The sequence below is a fragment of the Pteropus alecto genome, unplaced genomic scaffold (genome assembly GCF_000325575.1).
Source record: "Pteropus alecto unplaced genomic scaffold, ASM32557v1 scaffold101, whole genome shotgun sequence".
NCBI classification, from domain to species: domain Eukaryota; kingdom Metazoa; phylum Chordata; class Mammalia; order Chiroptera; family Pteropodidae; genus Pteropus; species Pteropus alecto.
The window spans coordinates 19,805,433-19,818,870 of record NW_006432945.1 but is presented as its reverse complement, the minus strand read 5'-3'; the positions used below and the strand labels follow the sequence as shown (position 1 = coordinate 19,818,870).

At 58.4% G+C, this 13,438-nt stretch overlaps 3 protein-coding genes across 5 annotated transcripts in view; 2 read left to right on the top strand and 1 right to left on the bottom strand.

Moving 5' to 3' along the window:
- The window catches only part of NDUFS2 (NADH:ubiquinone oxidoreductase core subunit S2), a 7,556-nt gene extending 1,227 nt beyond the window's left edge, over nt 1–6,329 (top strand). Inside the window, exons 3-14 of the mRNA XM_006907861.3 lie at nt 1,731–1,921; nt 3,214–3,334; nt 3,435–3,547; nt 3,748–3,822; nt 3,937–4,014; nt 4,148–4,233; nt 4,421–4,540; nt 5,075–5,204; nt 5,419–5,514; nt 5,666–5,749; nt 5,866–5,923; nt 6,096–6,329. Coding sequence (XP_006907923.1) covers nt 1,731–1,921; nt 3,214–3,334; nt 3,435–3,547; nt 3,748–3,822; nt 3,937–4,014; nt 4,148–4,233; nt 4,421–4,540; nt 5,075–5,204; nt 5,419–5,514; nt 5,666–5,749; nt 5,866–5,923; nt 6,096–6,133 — 1,190 coding nt within the window. The 3' untranslated portion in view covers nt 6,134–6,329. The remainder of the gene's footprint in view (nt 1–1,730; nt 1,922–3,213; nt 3,335–3,434; nt 3,548–3,747; nt 3,823–3,936; nt 4,015–4,147; nt 4,234–4,420; nt 4,541–5,074; nt 5,205–5,418; nt 5,515–5,665; nt 5,750–5,865; nt 5,924–6,095) is intronic.
- Nucleotides 6,330–6,440: 111 nt separating this feature from the next.
- FCER1G (Fc fragment of IgE receptor Ig) lies at nt 6,441–11,277 on the top strand. The gene is made up of 5 exons (XM_006907859.2): nt 6,441–6,983; nt 8,559–8,650; nt 8,789–8,821; nt 9,229–9,249; nt 9,397–11,277. Exons 1-5 carry the CDS (start codon nt 6,935–6,937, stop codon nt 9,457–9,459), a joined length of 258 nt encoding a protein of 85 aa, XP_006907921.1. The 5' UTR covers nt 6,441–6,934; the 3' UTR covers nt 9,460–11,277.
- Nucleotides 11,278–11,400: 123 nt separating this feature from the next.
- Nucleotides 11,401–13,434, bottom strand: APOA2 (apolipoprotein A2). Of its 3 annotated transcripts, none has more exons than XR_003045082.1 (4): nt 13,337–13,434; nt 12,359–12,433; nt 11,981–12,114; nt 11,401–11,608 (listed from the first exon to the last, which is right to left on the bottom strand). XR_003045082.1 is itself a non-coding variant. In XM_015586189.2 (4 exons), the coding sequence occupies exons 2-4, from the start codon at nt 12,408–12,410 to the stop codon at nt 11,488–11,490; spliced, it is 300 nt and encodes a 99-aa protein (XP_015441675.1). In that variant the 5' UTR covers nt 12,411–12,433; nt 13,337–13,434; the 3' UTR covers nt 11,401–11,487. The 3 variants fall into 3 exon arrangements, 1 of the variants encoding a protein (XP_015441675.1); XM_015586189.2 differs by having other exon boundaries at nt 11,981–12,107; XR_003045081.1 differs by lacking the exon at nt 11,981–12,114 and having other exon boundaries at nt 11,403–11,608.
- Between the last annotated feature and the right edge of the window lie 4 nt (nt 13,435–13,438).

The following is a 13,438-nucleotide window of genomic DNA, read 5'->3' as shown; positions in this document are numbered from 1 at the left end:
TTCCCTGTGCGGTTCTCCCAGCTCCCAACCCCCCTCCCTCTGGTCGTCACCAGATTGTCCTCTGTATCTGTGAGTCTGTTTTTGCCAAGCTGATTTTTACGTGCTCTGGAGTTCTCTGTCGTAGGCGAGTGTTGGCCTCCATCCTCTTTGCTTCTTTCACCATGCAATTCGACAGACATAATAATAGTGATAATTGTAGGTATTTTCAAGTGGACAAGGAAAGCAAAACTATTACAGGAGAAAAGAAAATACATCCCAGCCAACCCTCAAAGGTACCTACCAAATTCACATGTTTAGCTTCTGCTTTTCCCAGAGGCTCAGTGTATTTCCATCCCCCTCACTAGACAAAGTGACTTTCCCGCTGGCACCCAAATGACACCTTCCTGAATACAGACATTCTTTCCACCATCAAAACCAGCTTTTCCTTTTGACTTTTTGACTTTGATCAGTGGCACTGACATTCTCTCAGAACTGAAACTTTTTAGTCACTTTTGGCTCTGTTCTTTGTCTTGCCTTCCATGTCTATGTCCAACAAGTCACCAGACCATTCAGTTCTTACATAATGTTTCACATCTGGTCAGCTCTCCCTTTCTTCTTCAGATTTATTTTGTGTTAGACCTTGATTATTTCAGGAGTCTCTTTCCTGGGTTTCTGCCACAGACCTAGTCCCCTTCCAGCTATCCCGTGCAGTCTCATCGCCTTCATCTTGCCCAGACCGTCTCATTCATTCTCATGCTCAGGAACCTTCAAAGGCACGCACAGTTACTTTTCAAAAACTTAACATTAAAAGTAGCCGAGTGCGTACCATGTGCTGAGTGTTTCAACGCGTCACTTTGCTTAGTCCTTCCTACAGCCCTCTGAGAGTGATAACTGGTGTTATCCCAATTTCAAGGAAGTTATGGTGCAGGGAGGTTCAAACTTGATCAGGGACACACAGGTGGATTTGTGTACAGGTCTGTCTGACTCCAAAGCCCATGGTGAATTTTGGTTGAAAAGCTCAGCTCTAATTTCCAATCTCAATTCTCCATTTACGAGTGAATAAGGTACCTACGCCATGGCATTGCTGTGAGGGTTAAATGAGGTAGTAACAACATAAGTCACTTTGTGTGGCGGTCGGTAAATTTGTAAATTTGACTTTGCCATGAGTTTCTCACAGGCACTTATTTCCCAGATCGTAAGCTTTTTGAGGGTGAAAACTGCCAGTTAGTAGCAGTAAGATTTAGGTAGACATTTCCCGATTGGTTGGCCATCCATCAGACCCATCTGCAGGGCAGCAGTTCAGAGTGGACCCTGGAGCTGGGCAGGCAGAGGTCAGTCCTGGTGCTGCCATATACTGGCTTGCTGAGAAGTCAGTCCTTTCTGGCCTCAGTTTCTCCAATGAAACGGGGATGACAATACTCCCTACAACTCGCGTGGTTCTTACGAGCACTGACTTAAGAAGAGTGCCTGGCACACAGTAAGGGCTGTGTAGGTGTCGATCTGTCACTACTGTTACTTTTAAAGAAGGGTTCTGGGTGACATGGGAAGAGAGGGCTTCCCTCTCCTCAGAAAGCTTAGACCTGTGTCCCTTTTTCCCATCTACTAGTCTTCTTCCTGGTTTCGGTGGAGATTTGGACACCAGCAGGGTCCCGATACTGGGATGGAGATCCGTAGGGAGAGGTCAGCCCCTTGCTGTTTCTTGGGGTCCTCAAGGGGATTACCGTTTGACTGGACGATTTCCCACTTCTCAGATGTGGACCGTCCAAAGGACACAATGGTGTCGAACCTGACCCTGAACTTCGGGCCCCAGCACCCGGCAGCCCATGGTGTCCTACGGCTGGTGATGGAACTGAGTGGGGAGATGGTGCGGAAATGTGACCCTCACATCGGGCTGCTGCACCGCGGCACCGAGAAGCTCATTGAATACAAGACCTACCTACAGGTGTGGCGTGGACACGGGCCTGGGACTTTGCCGGTTCTCTGCCCCCAGAACCCCGGCGAGGAGGGTTTTGAGCGGGGAGCCCTTGGAAGTTATTAGGGCAGTCTTGGTTGAGAGGATGCATGGATGTGGTGGGGACGCATGACTTAAATCATCTGGTTTTGATTTATCCAGCCGAAACGCTGTGCAGCCCGAGCTGTGCTCCCCGCGTGCTCTGGATGGCTTGTGGCTGGCCCCTTCCCCCTCACTGTGGCGCCTCGGTCTCCCTGCTCATACGAGTGCGTCACAGCCACGTCCCTGGGGGCGGGGGCAGAGGAGAGAGACGTCAGCTCCCTCGGACTAGCAGCTGATTCTCGTATCTTTCGGCTGTCTAAGTTTGTTTTCCAAATGCTCAGTGAGTCATAGTGACTGGGACGGGCTTTGTGAAAGAGCTGGCCATTTTTAGGATAACTGTGCGACCCAGGTGGCGAGGGTCAGATCCGAAGGAACTGGACCTGGGACTCGGCTCTGGAATTTCCTTACTGTCATGAAGAAAGGTCTCGATGGCACAGGCTGATGGGCTTAGGGTTTAGGACCAGTGACCAGAATGTGACTCCCCTGGAGAGTCCAGGCAGTGTGGCTTCTGGTCCCAGCGTCCATGGAGTTAACCCGCGTCACCGTGACGCCAGGACGAGTTGGCTATCTCAGAGGGCGCGCCCCAGCTGCCTCCTTCCTGGAAGCTGAGGCTGCTGCAGCCGACGCTGGGCCTTAGGTTCTCGGCATTGGGGAAGAACTTTTCCTCCCAGAAACAAATCCCACCCTCCTGGGTGGTACTCTGTGTTCTCCCGCCCTCACTGGCCGGTGCTCCTATGACCGGTGACCTTTCTCCTCCAGTGTCTCCGGAAGCCGCCTTCTTTGACGGGTGGCCAGGGCTGTTGGCAGTGGCTGCTGGAGCCAGCTCACAGGCTCACATGGACACATTGTTACAGTTTCAGAAATTTTGTGTGCAAGTTGTTGCTAGTCTATGATTGAATGTCCTATGTTCAAAACCAAGGTGGAAAGGACTCAAAACTGATCACTTCCTATTTTACTACATTTCACTTGTGCTGTGCCCGGGCTCTTTGCTTTGCTTCCTCTGTGGGGAACAGCTGGCGTGGCCACCCGCCCTGCCCGCGGCTGCTCTCCACTAGGGTCTGGTGGGGGGATTTTCACCGTGGAGACTGGCAAACACGGCAGATCGAATCCCCTGCCCCAGCACACGACTGATCACTGGGTGTCCCTCCTGCCCTGACATGGGACCCAACCCCCACCCCCAGGCCCTCCCATACTTTGACCGGCTGGACTACGTGTCCATGATGTGTAACGAGCAGGCCTACTCACTGGCCGTGGAGAAGCTGCTCAACATCCAGGCCCCGCCGCGGGCTCAGTGGATCCGCGGTAAGCCCTGGCCCCTGCTCCGTCCCCCGGCCACGCAGCACGGCCTACTGCTTGTGCCCGCGGTGCCAAGCCCGTGTCCCTCTCGTCTCACCGTTCACAGTGCTGTTTGGGGAGATCACACGGCTTTTGAACCACATCATGGCTGTGACCACACATGCCCTGGACATCGGGGCCATGACCCCTTTCTTCTGGATGTTTGAAGAAAGGGAGAAGGTATGAAGGAGACAGAGCAAGACGAGAACGGGGGCGTGGGGACGTAGGGAGAGCACTGAGGAGGAGAGGCGTATTTTACCTGGGTTGTGTTCTTGAAGACTGTCACAAGGGGCAGGGGCAGGGGCAGGAGAGCCGACCACTGTGTGGTTGGACTCAGGGGCCCAGGACTTTGTCACTGATTCCCCGTGTGTCCTATCAAGATGTTTGAGTTCTACGAGCGAGTGTCGGGGGCTCGGATGCATGCTGCTTACGTCCGCCCAGGAGGAGTGCACCAGGTGAGAGGCCCCGCCCCCCGCGGCTGCCAGTCCAGCTGCGTCCTCTGCTGGCACAGCTGCCCCCACCTCCTTGGGATGCTCTGCTGCGCTCAGTCACCCTTGTTGGGCTTCTAGGACCTACCCCTTGGTCTTATGGACGACATTTATGAGTTTTCTAAGAACTTCTCTCTTCGAATTGATGAGCTGGAGGAGGTAAGGTAGGAGTCAGTGGGAAAAATCTCTTTTTTCCCCTGGAAAGGCTTGCGGGATTTTAGTCCCCAGTTCTAAAGAAACAGTGGCACCTGCGGTGTTGTGAAGGCGTTGACACGCGTCTCTTCGTGAGCAGATGCTGACCAACAACAGGATCTGGCGGAATCGGACAGTCGACATAGGAGTCGTGACAGCGGAGGATGCACTTAACTACGGTTTCAGGTGGGGGAATGAGACTTGTCCGCTAGACGTGGGAGGTCCCAGCCTGACATCTTGGCTTCAGGAACTGGGTGCCTGCCTTGCCACACTGAGTTTGTGCCCAGAGTGTGGGGGGACGGGGGAGACTGAGACGAGGGCACCTCCTCCCTGCTGTATGCAAGTGGCCTGGTCCCCACCACATCCCTCACAGTGGAGTGATGCTGCGTGGCTCAGGCATCCAGTGGGACCTTCGCAAGACCCAGCCCTATGACGTGTACGACCAGGTGGACTTCGATGTCCCTATTGGCTCCCACGGGGACTGCTATGACAGGTGAGGCCCAAGTCCTTCCTGGGCTCCTGTCAAGCTCTGTCCCCTAACTCCTCTCTGCTCCTCTCTCCTTCCTTGGGTCTCGCGGTGTCCGGGAGCCTTTCGCACGCAGCCTGTGCACACACGCAACACTAACCTCACCTCACCTTGGCCTCGTGTCTTGGGTGGGACCAGGTGTGGCTGTGTTTATGGCTGAGGAGGAGGCCGAATTAGAGGCTGGCCGGAGCTCTGTGAGACTCCGCTGCTCCGCGTGCTAAGCCTCAGGCCACATTCCTGTGCCCTGGCCCTCCGCGAGATTGGCTGCCGTTTCTTTTGGAGGCTGACTCTCACCTGCACTGTATCCGAAACGTGTCTGAGAGGGTCAAGGGGAAATGCTGCCGGCGTCTGAGCACCAGGAGAGGCCGGGGGCCCAGTCCCAAGTCGGAAGACGCTGGTCCCCTGCGGCAGCCCGGCCACCCTGCCAAGACAAAGCAGCGGGCAAGGCTCCTGCTTTGCGCATGTTGTGACCACGCCTGTCGCCTGCCCCGTCCCCATCAGGTACCTGTGTCGGGTGGAAGAGATGCGCCAGTCCCTGCGGATCATCTTGCAGTGTCTGAACAAGATGCCTCCTGGGGAGATCAAGGTGGACGACGCCAAGGTGTCCCCCCCTAAGCGGGCCGAGATGAAGGTCAGTGCTGGGGCCGATGGGGCCTTGGACAGGCCAGAGGCTCAGAACCTCACTGTGTTTTCCGTTTCCAAGGAATTCTCTGCGTGTTTCTTGCCTCCTGTAGCCCCTCTCTGCTCACTGCGTGGTCCCCCTGAGCACAGAGGTCACTTTCTGTGCTGGGCGTGGCTACGAGGCAGTTGGGTCTGGTTTATTGGTGTTCCCGTTCCCTTTCCAGACATCTATGGAGTCCCTGATTCACCACTTCAAGTTGTACACGGAGGGCTACCAGGTCCCTCCGGGGGCCACGTACACTGCCATCGAGGCTCCTAAGGTGAGAGGGGGAGGCCGTGGGCCGGGTGACTGGAGACGGACGTCCGGACAAACACCCGTGCCCGGAAATGGTGCGAGGGCGCGTATGGGCGTGGCTGGCGAAGGAGAGTGTTGTCCTGGTCACGGAGGTGGCCCCCTTCTTCCTCGGACAGGGAGAGTTTGGGGTGTACCTGGTGTCCGATGGCAGCAGCCGCCCTTATCGATGCAAGATCAAGGCTCCCGGTTTTGCCCACCTGGTAAGAACCAGTCCCAGCGACTCCAGCGATGAGGGGCCTTGGCTAAGACTGCCCGGACTCCCCTCCCCCCGGCCCTGCAGATGCACCTGACACCATTGCTGTCTCCACCTTTGCAGGCTGGTTTGGACAAGATGTCCAAGGGGCACATGTTGGCGGACGTCGTTGCTATCATAGGTACGAGCCTGTTGAGTGGTAGAGATGTCTTGGGGCCGGGGGTGGGGACAGATTCTGCACACTTCCTGTTCACAGGGACTCTGGACGTGACCCCTGAGCCCATTTCCTGGGCCCAGCAGTGAGTTCGGGGTCCTGGGTGACGCCACTGTTCTCTCTTGCCCTGACTTCCCAGGAACCCAGGACATCGTGTTTGGAGAAGTAGATCGCTGAGCGGGGCAGCGTTCCGTCCACTGCCCATCGAGTTCCTCTGCGGGGCCTGTCGTCACCGGAGATGGGGCTCTGTGTGTGTGTGTGTGTGTGTGTGCGTGTGCGCGCGTGCGTGCGTGCACGTACATGTGCGTATGTGTGTGCGCACCAGGAAAGGAGAAATCATAATAAATTAGCCACCTAGGCCCCTGGGCCACAACTTCTGGTATGTCGTTCCAGTTTCTTCCCGTCTCGTTTTGATGGGAACCTTGAGTGTCTTGTTGACCCTCCACTTCTCTGTCAGACGGTTCTCAGTAGATTTTCCTGCCCACGCCTTCTCTGACTCTCGTCCTTTCCACTTCTCCATTCCCCATTTCCTCTTTCCCCTCAGTTCCCCCGCCCAGACCCGCTGCCCACACACACGATGGCAGACTCCTCAAATCAAGACGGGGCGCAGTTCCCGCTGGGAAGGGGCTGTCCTGGGCTGCTGGGGAATCTCAGGTGGCAGTTGATCGCCAACGTGTGTTGACAGGGCTGGGGGAAAGGGCGGGTGGGACAGCCTTTGCCCAGGATGACAGCCCCTCCCTGTGGCAGCAGGGCCTTGGTACTGACGGGCTGAGGCGGAAGAGCCCAGATCTTCAGCTTCCTTAGTTGGCCTTTCCGGGAGCCGCTTGGCCTCTAGTGCAGGAAGGGGAAGGGGCCGAAGCTGGGGAAGGCGTGGCAGGAAGGGGGAGACTCTGTGGTCAGGGAGCTGCTGGCAGAGCACAGCTGTACAGTGCCCTCAGAGCGTCTGCGCCCAGCTCACGGCCCGCGGCCCGGCCCAAGATGAAGCCCGCCGTGGTCTTGCTCTTGCTCCTTCTGGCTGAACGGGCAGGTGAGGTTTGCTGAGGGACAGCGAGCGGGTCTCCAGGTGGGCGGCCAGGGCACACGTCAGGACCAGCAGTGGGCAGACAGGCCCAGAGCCCCCGAGACTTGGTGGTACGTGGTCCCCATCAGGGCACGAGAGCCACGGTCACCCACTCTCGCATCCCCTTCAGGATGGACGCACGCCTGAGACCTCACTGGCAGGGGAGGGCGTGTGTGACGTGAAAAAGGGTCTGGGAAAAGCCACGTTGCCCATGACCGCAGTTCCTGGGGCCTTTGGTCATTGCCATGGCGCTGATGTCCAGTCACTCACAAAGCCCCTCCAGAGGGGCCTGTCCTTGTGCTGGGGGGTGCGGCAAGGACAGACCGATGCAATCGCTGCTTCTGCGCGTCGTCACAGGCACCCGTCTGCGGCTCGTGGCAGGGTGGGCAGCACGCGGTGCCCCATGCTGCAGACCGGAGCGCCAGTGAAGTGAGGCCGCGATGGGAGGTCTCGTCCGCGTCCGTGAACTGTCACTTCTTGCTCTCGGGTGTCTCGTGTGAATGGTTTGAAGACGGGTGGTTGAGGTTGGGGGTTGGGGAGGAGGGGGTCGGCGAAACTTGGGGGAGTTGGGCGAATTGAAAGAGACAGCCAGAGGAGCCGCAGCAGCCTCGGTGTGGAGGTGGAGGGAGAGGGGCCGGGGGCGCCGAGCCTCCAGGGGAGGGCGCGTGTCCGCGGAGCCCGGGATCTACTGCCGGCCCTGTCACGTAGCTCTGTGGCCTTCAGCGAGTTACTTAGCTTCCCTGGATCTCCATTTCATCACCCATAAGATGGCCACGACGTTCTCCTTACGGGCAGTTCTCAGATTTAGACAGCATTGCGTGTGACAGGCATCTCTGGGTAAAAAGTTCTACATGGCACCTGTCACGTGCTCAGGAGCCTTCGGACAGGGCCCAGGGTGGATGGGCAGAGAGGATTTCTGACCCCATTTGATATTTTAGTTGCGCAAACTCCCTCTCAGTGGCCCAGGGTGAGTCACAGCGCGGAGTCTCCACAGAGCCCCTGAGATGGAGTCCCCCAGCTGTGCTTGTTCCTTGGAGCCCTGTGTGCAGTGCTCCCGGCACCCACGAGGCCTAGGAAAGGAGATGCTCCGTGTTTACGTCACTACGTGCCCGGAGAGACAGAAAGCCATGAGGCTGAGGCTACATGACCACTATAATAGAGCGATGGCCTTCCCGCCCTTCCCCAGCTCACATCCTTCCTGTCCAGCTCTCAGCCACAGGTCACAGGACTCAGCAGAGACACTGCTGTGGTTTTGTCACTGAAATTTGTCACTGCCTCCGCCTCCCCCAACTGCTCCAGGCTGAGGTTTTGCTCTTTGCCCAGTGAACTCAGATGGGTCCCCTGAGGGCTGCAATGTGCTTAATGGTGCCTGAGGAGCCCGCAGTGCTGGAGGCAGGGGAGTCCTCAACACGAGTGCGTGTCAGTCTCCGACCATGGGGTGAGGGAGCAGGGAGCTGAGAGATGAGGCTCCAAAGAGGACAAAATCCCTTCCCTGGAGCACCCCCCTGATGCCCCAACCCCTGGGCACCCCCTGTCCTCCAGCGGCCTTGGGAGAGCCTCAGCTCTGCTACATCCTGGACGCCATTCTGTTTCTGTATGGCCTCGTCCTGACCTTGCTCTACTGCCGGCTCAAGGTGAGGCTGGGCAGGTGAGGGGGGAGGGTGGCGGCCATGTGGCTCTAAGGACAGGAAATGAAGGGTCCCCACAAGGCGGCAGGGAACGGGGACTGGCCGCTCGCCTTGCCTCTCCTGAGTACCTTTCTTCCACTGCAGATCCAGGTGCGGAAGGCAGCCGTGGCCTACGAGGTATGGGCCCTGCTCCTGGGGGGTCAAGGGTTCCGCAGACTCAGCCCTCCGGGGCCTTCGCCTTGGGGTCTGCGGCGCCTGGGTGGGCATGAGTCTCAGGTGCTGATCTGCCCAAGATGCGGGGACTGCCAGCCACCTCACACTTCCCCCCTGCTATCTAGCCAAGGCAGGAGTAAGATACTCAGCAGGTGACGGGCAGAGTAAAGCGGAGTGACGAGTCCCTGAGAGTTGTGTGCGGTGTGTACGTGTATGTGTGTGACAGAGGTGCATTCGTACCCCAGTGTTCAGTGACTGCCCCCCAGACGAGGGGGCTCGCCAGCCCTGGCCGGCTGCCCTGGGTAGGGAGGAGATGCTGAGGGGCCCTAAGGGAGGGGTGGTCTCTGATGCCAGCCCCTTTGCTTCCACAGAAATCGGAGGGCATCTACACGGTGAGTGAGCCAGCCCCAGCCCAGTCCAGGACATCAGCAGAGGACAGTGGATGCTGAGTGACCTTTGGAAGGCGCAGGGTCTGTGGGGTGGAGGGGCTCAGGGTGGCTCCCATTCCTGACCCCCCTCCCCTGGCTCTCCTCCTCCAGGGCCTGAGCACCCGGACCCAGGAGACCTACGAGACCCTGAAGCATGAGAAGCCGCCACAGTGACTGTGGACAGGTGCCTGTGGACAGGTGCCCGTGGCCATGTCCTCGCTGCTCCTGGCCCCCATGGGTGGCACCACATTAACAGCAGCCACCCCTGCCCCTGTGAGGATGCCACGCCCCACTGGCGGACACGATGGTGCCTGCTCCCTGTCAGACCCAAGCTCAGCCGCTCCTCACTAATGCCCGCGAGTCAGCCCCGCTGAGCGCTCCCTTCCCCTCCTTCCCACCCCCAGCCCCCCCAACACTGCAGAGGGGGCGCGAGCAATAAAGCTGCCACACGCCACGCCCTGTGCATTCATTCATTCATTCGCCACGCAGTTAACCAGCCACAGGACACACTGGGCTGGACACAGCGCTGCTGAGTAAGGCCAACCCTGTTTCTGACTTTGCAGAGCTCACAGCCCCAAGGACACCAGGCTGTGCTGCTCCACTGAGGGGTGAACCCCTGACCCCGAGTTCTCCAGCGCAGGGACGGAGTGGGGGCTGCTGTGTGGGGACTCCAGGCACATTCAGAGTGACTCTGGCTGTCCAGCCCCAAAGAGTGACCGGCTCACAGCGGGCTTCGGGTGGGGCAGTTTACAGTGTCCGCGTGTCTGGAAGCCAAACGTGCAGGAGGGACACCGTGACAGGCGCGTGCGAAGCTCCTGAAGGAAGGTCTCATGGGAACAGTGAATTCTCTGGGCTCTGGGGCAACGGGGACCTTCGGGGGCCAGGTAGGTGTCAGAGGGGGTGAGGCAAAGGGGACAAGTCAGGCCCAGAAGGGAGGGCAGCTCGCAGAGGGCGTGGGTGGCGGCTAAGGAATCCCCGTGGACAGTGCCTGTCCTGTTTCCAGCTCTGCCAGGAGGGAGGACTCCTGGAGATATTTGAATCTCATCTGATGCTTCCAATCCTGCCTCTGGGCCCGCAGCTGTCACAGTGGGTCCCTGTCTGCAGGCTTACCCCAGCCATCCCTGTGCTGGGCACCACTCTACTCGTAACGACTCACACTTTTCGGCATGTTTTCCAGCTCACGGTGCCAATTGATCCGCTCACAAACCCTGTGAGGATTCTGGCTCTTTGAAGTTTAACCTGTCCAAGGTCATCTTGCAGGTGACAGATTGAGAACCTGTTCCATGCATTTTGCCACATGAGAAAAAAACGGAAAGAGGAGGAAGAGGGTCGCAAGTGGTAAGGGTCTTGAAGGCCAGACTGAAGGTCGATCAACATGCAGAAGAAATCGGAGCTGGTCTGGTGTCCGGGGAGGGCGATTTCAGAGGAAATCTGAGTCAGGGTACGGAAGTCGCCGTGTTAGAGGCAAAGTGGGGGTCACGTTTACTGGAAAATGCCTCGTTTTCCTTTGTCCTAATTGTGGGATTCCGAGCCTCCTGTGCCAGCCCAGTCTGGTTTCGGTCCCTCTTTGCTCTCCTCTGGGTACCACGGCTCCCAAGTCAGTCTGGAGAGCAAGCTGGAGACCTGCCCCACCCTGAACTGGCTTAGGCGTCTGCTTGTTCCCAGCTCCCAGTGGCCAGATAACAGTGGGGAGAGGAGTGAGGGCCGATGTCACTGCAGGGGGGTGGTGCACATGAGTGGAGGGAGGGCCTTGGGCGACACCACTGGGTTCACTTTTTGGAAGCTCTCTGCTCTGTGCAGGATGATTGGGAGGAGATTCCGAGGGTGCCCTCATCTCCCGTGACCTGCACGAGTCCAGGGATTCAGTTTGTGACTCTTGCGTCCCCTTCACTGTTCCTGTCCAAAGCAAAGCTCTCCAGTCTCCACTGCAGAGCTGTCCCCAGGCCCGCAGGAAGCTTCCGGGTTTGGAGCAGAATCGCAGGAAGGACCCGTCATTTCTGACTTTGTCTCTTCAACCCTTTCTCCACCCCTTCGCACCAAGGCCGCTCTCCTACCGGATCTCTCTGTGTCCTCCTTTCCCCCGCCGCCAGTCCTCAAAAAGAGCAGGCTCACCCCTCAACTCTTGTAATATTTATTGTAGAAACAAGGAGTGGGGACAGAGAGGGCTCTGGAGCCAGCTGGAGATGAAAGACAACAGACGCCTCACTGGGAAGCTGGGGCTGGTGTTTTGAGGTCCGTGAAGTAACTGAAGAAGTGAATCAGATCATTTCCAGCCTTCTTGACCAGGGGTGTCAGCTGCTCCTGTGTCTTCTCCAAGTAAGCCCTGGATATGTGAGGGGTTCGAGGTCAATGTGAGGGACCCAAGGCACTGGCAGGGGCCTTGGTGATGGTGGGAGATGAGACCCAAGTCCCCAGACTCTAGCGCCTGGTCCATGCTGGCACAGCAGAGCTCCTAAGAGGAGAGGCAAGCCCTCCAGGAGGCAGAAGGCACACCCTAGAGACAGGATCCAAAGCCCAGCTCCTGCGGCCCACCTGTCCACCGGGCCCGTGGGGCTGGGGTGGTGAGGCGGTTGTCCTCTCTGATTTAACCTCAGTCTCCCGAACTCCCACCCCAGCTCTGTCTTCTGTGAGATTGCCATCTTCCCTTCTTTCCCTCCATAGCCCCTGAGCCTGGCCCCCCACGGCTGAGACTCACTGGGCCTGGAGCTCTGAGCCCTTGGCCTTGTCCACCAGGTCCTTGCCATAGTCAGCCACAGTCTGGAAGTACTGAGAGAGCAGCCCCTGCACATTCGACTCCTCCGCCTGCCTTCGAACCAAAGCCCCTGCACACTGACACACACGCGTCTTCTCAGCTGGTCTCCAGCAGCCAGTCCCGCCCCCTGCTACCCATGGCAGTGCCCAGCCCCGGCTTGCAGCCCCACCCCAAACGGGTCTCCCGCTCCTGGTCTTTGGAGGGGAAACGCTCCTCCTTTTGAGCCTCTGCTTGCCAGGCCTGGGCACGGGACTGGCAGATGGGTACCCAGGACCCCCAGCACCTTCCCCTCCTTGGGACCCCACTCCATGTCACACCCACCTTCGAGGCTGCAGATGGTGAGGAGCAGCACAGTCACCGCAAGCAGCTTCATGATGCCGATGCCGGGGAAGGTCGCTGTGAACAGGTGGGGGTTGAAGAGGACACTGAAGCAGATGGGCCTCAGCCCGTCCCCGGGGACCCCTACACAGGCGCTTGTGCCAACTTAGCCCCTCCCTCCCCACGATTAAAACCTGGCCTTTCGGATGCTGCCCACAGCTGGTGCCCCCTGAGTCTACCGGGTCAGTGCCTCTGTCCCTGCTGTCTGTGTCTGGTCTGGCTGGGGAGGCAGGGGCTATATACTTGTCTGCTTCCCCACTCCCCTGTCAGGTGACAAGGATTGTGGAGAGACCCGCTGGGGCAGGGGCCATGTTGGAGTAAACAAGGTGGAGCTGGGGGAGGAGAGGGTAAGCCCGTGGGGCGCTCATGGTGACAGGGTGGGAGGCTGGCATGCGGGCTTTGGTGGAGGCCAAAGGGAAATACTTCAGGCATATTCGAGATTCGTTCTCTGGAGTCTGGGGCAGCAGTCCTCGGCTCTGAGGGCTGCAGGAAGCAGGAGCACTAGGCTTTCTCCGGAAGGCTCTGACGTGTCCAGCCCTCAGCCCTGGGGAAATTTGTCCCATTATGGGTAGATTTCGTCTCCCTAATCCTACCCCCTTCACTGCAACTTGGTAGAGAAATATTGGGGGACAGAAGAAAGGAGAAAGGAGCTGAAATTAGGGGCAGGAGTGAGGGGCAGAGGGCGACTCTGTCGCTTCTCGAGTTCATGTGTGATGAGACGGGGCTGGCGTGCTGGCGTGCAGGTGGGGGCCGGGCGCCGGGGGCCATGCGAACTAGGCTTCCGAAGAAGTCCTCCTAGTCGTTCCCTCCGCCGCTCTCCTCAAAAGGCAGAGGAGGGGAGCTTTAGCGGCCCAAGCTCCAAGACGCTCCCTCTAGTGTCCTGAACGCTCCCAGGCCGAGCGACCTAAGGCCATCACTCACTGAGTTAAATCTCGGGGCTGTCACCGAGCCCCGTCCACCTCTGCAGCTGCGGCCGGGGCCGGAGCTCTCTGGACGCTGGGCCTGCCGCTCCTCTGCTTCCTC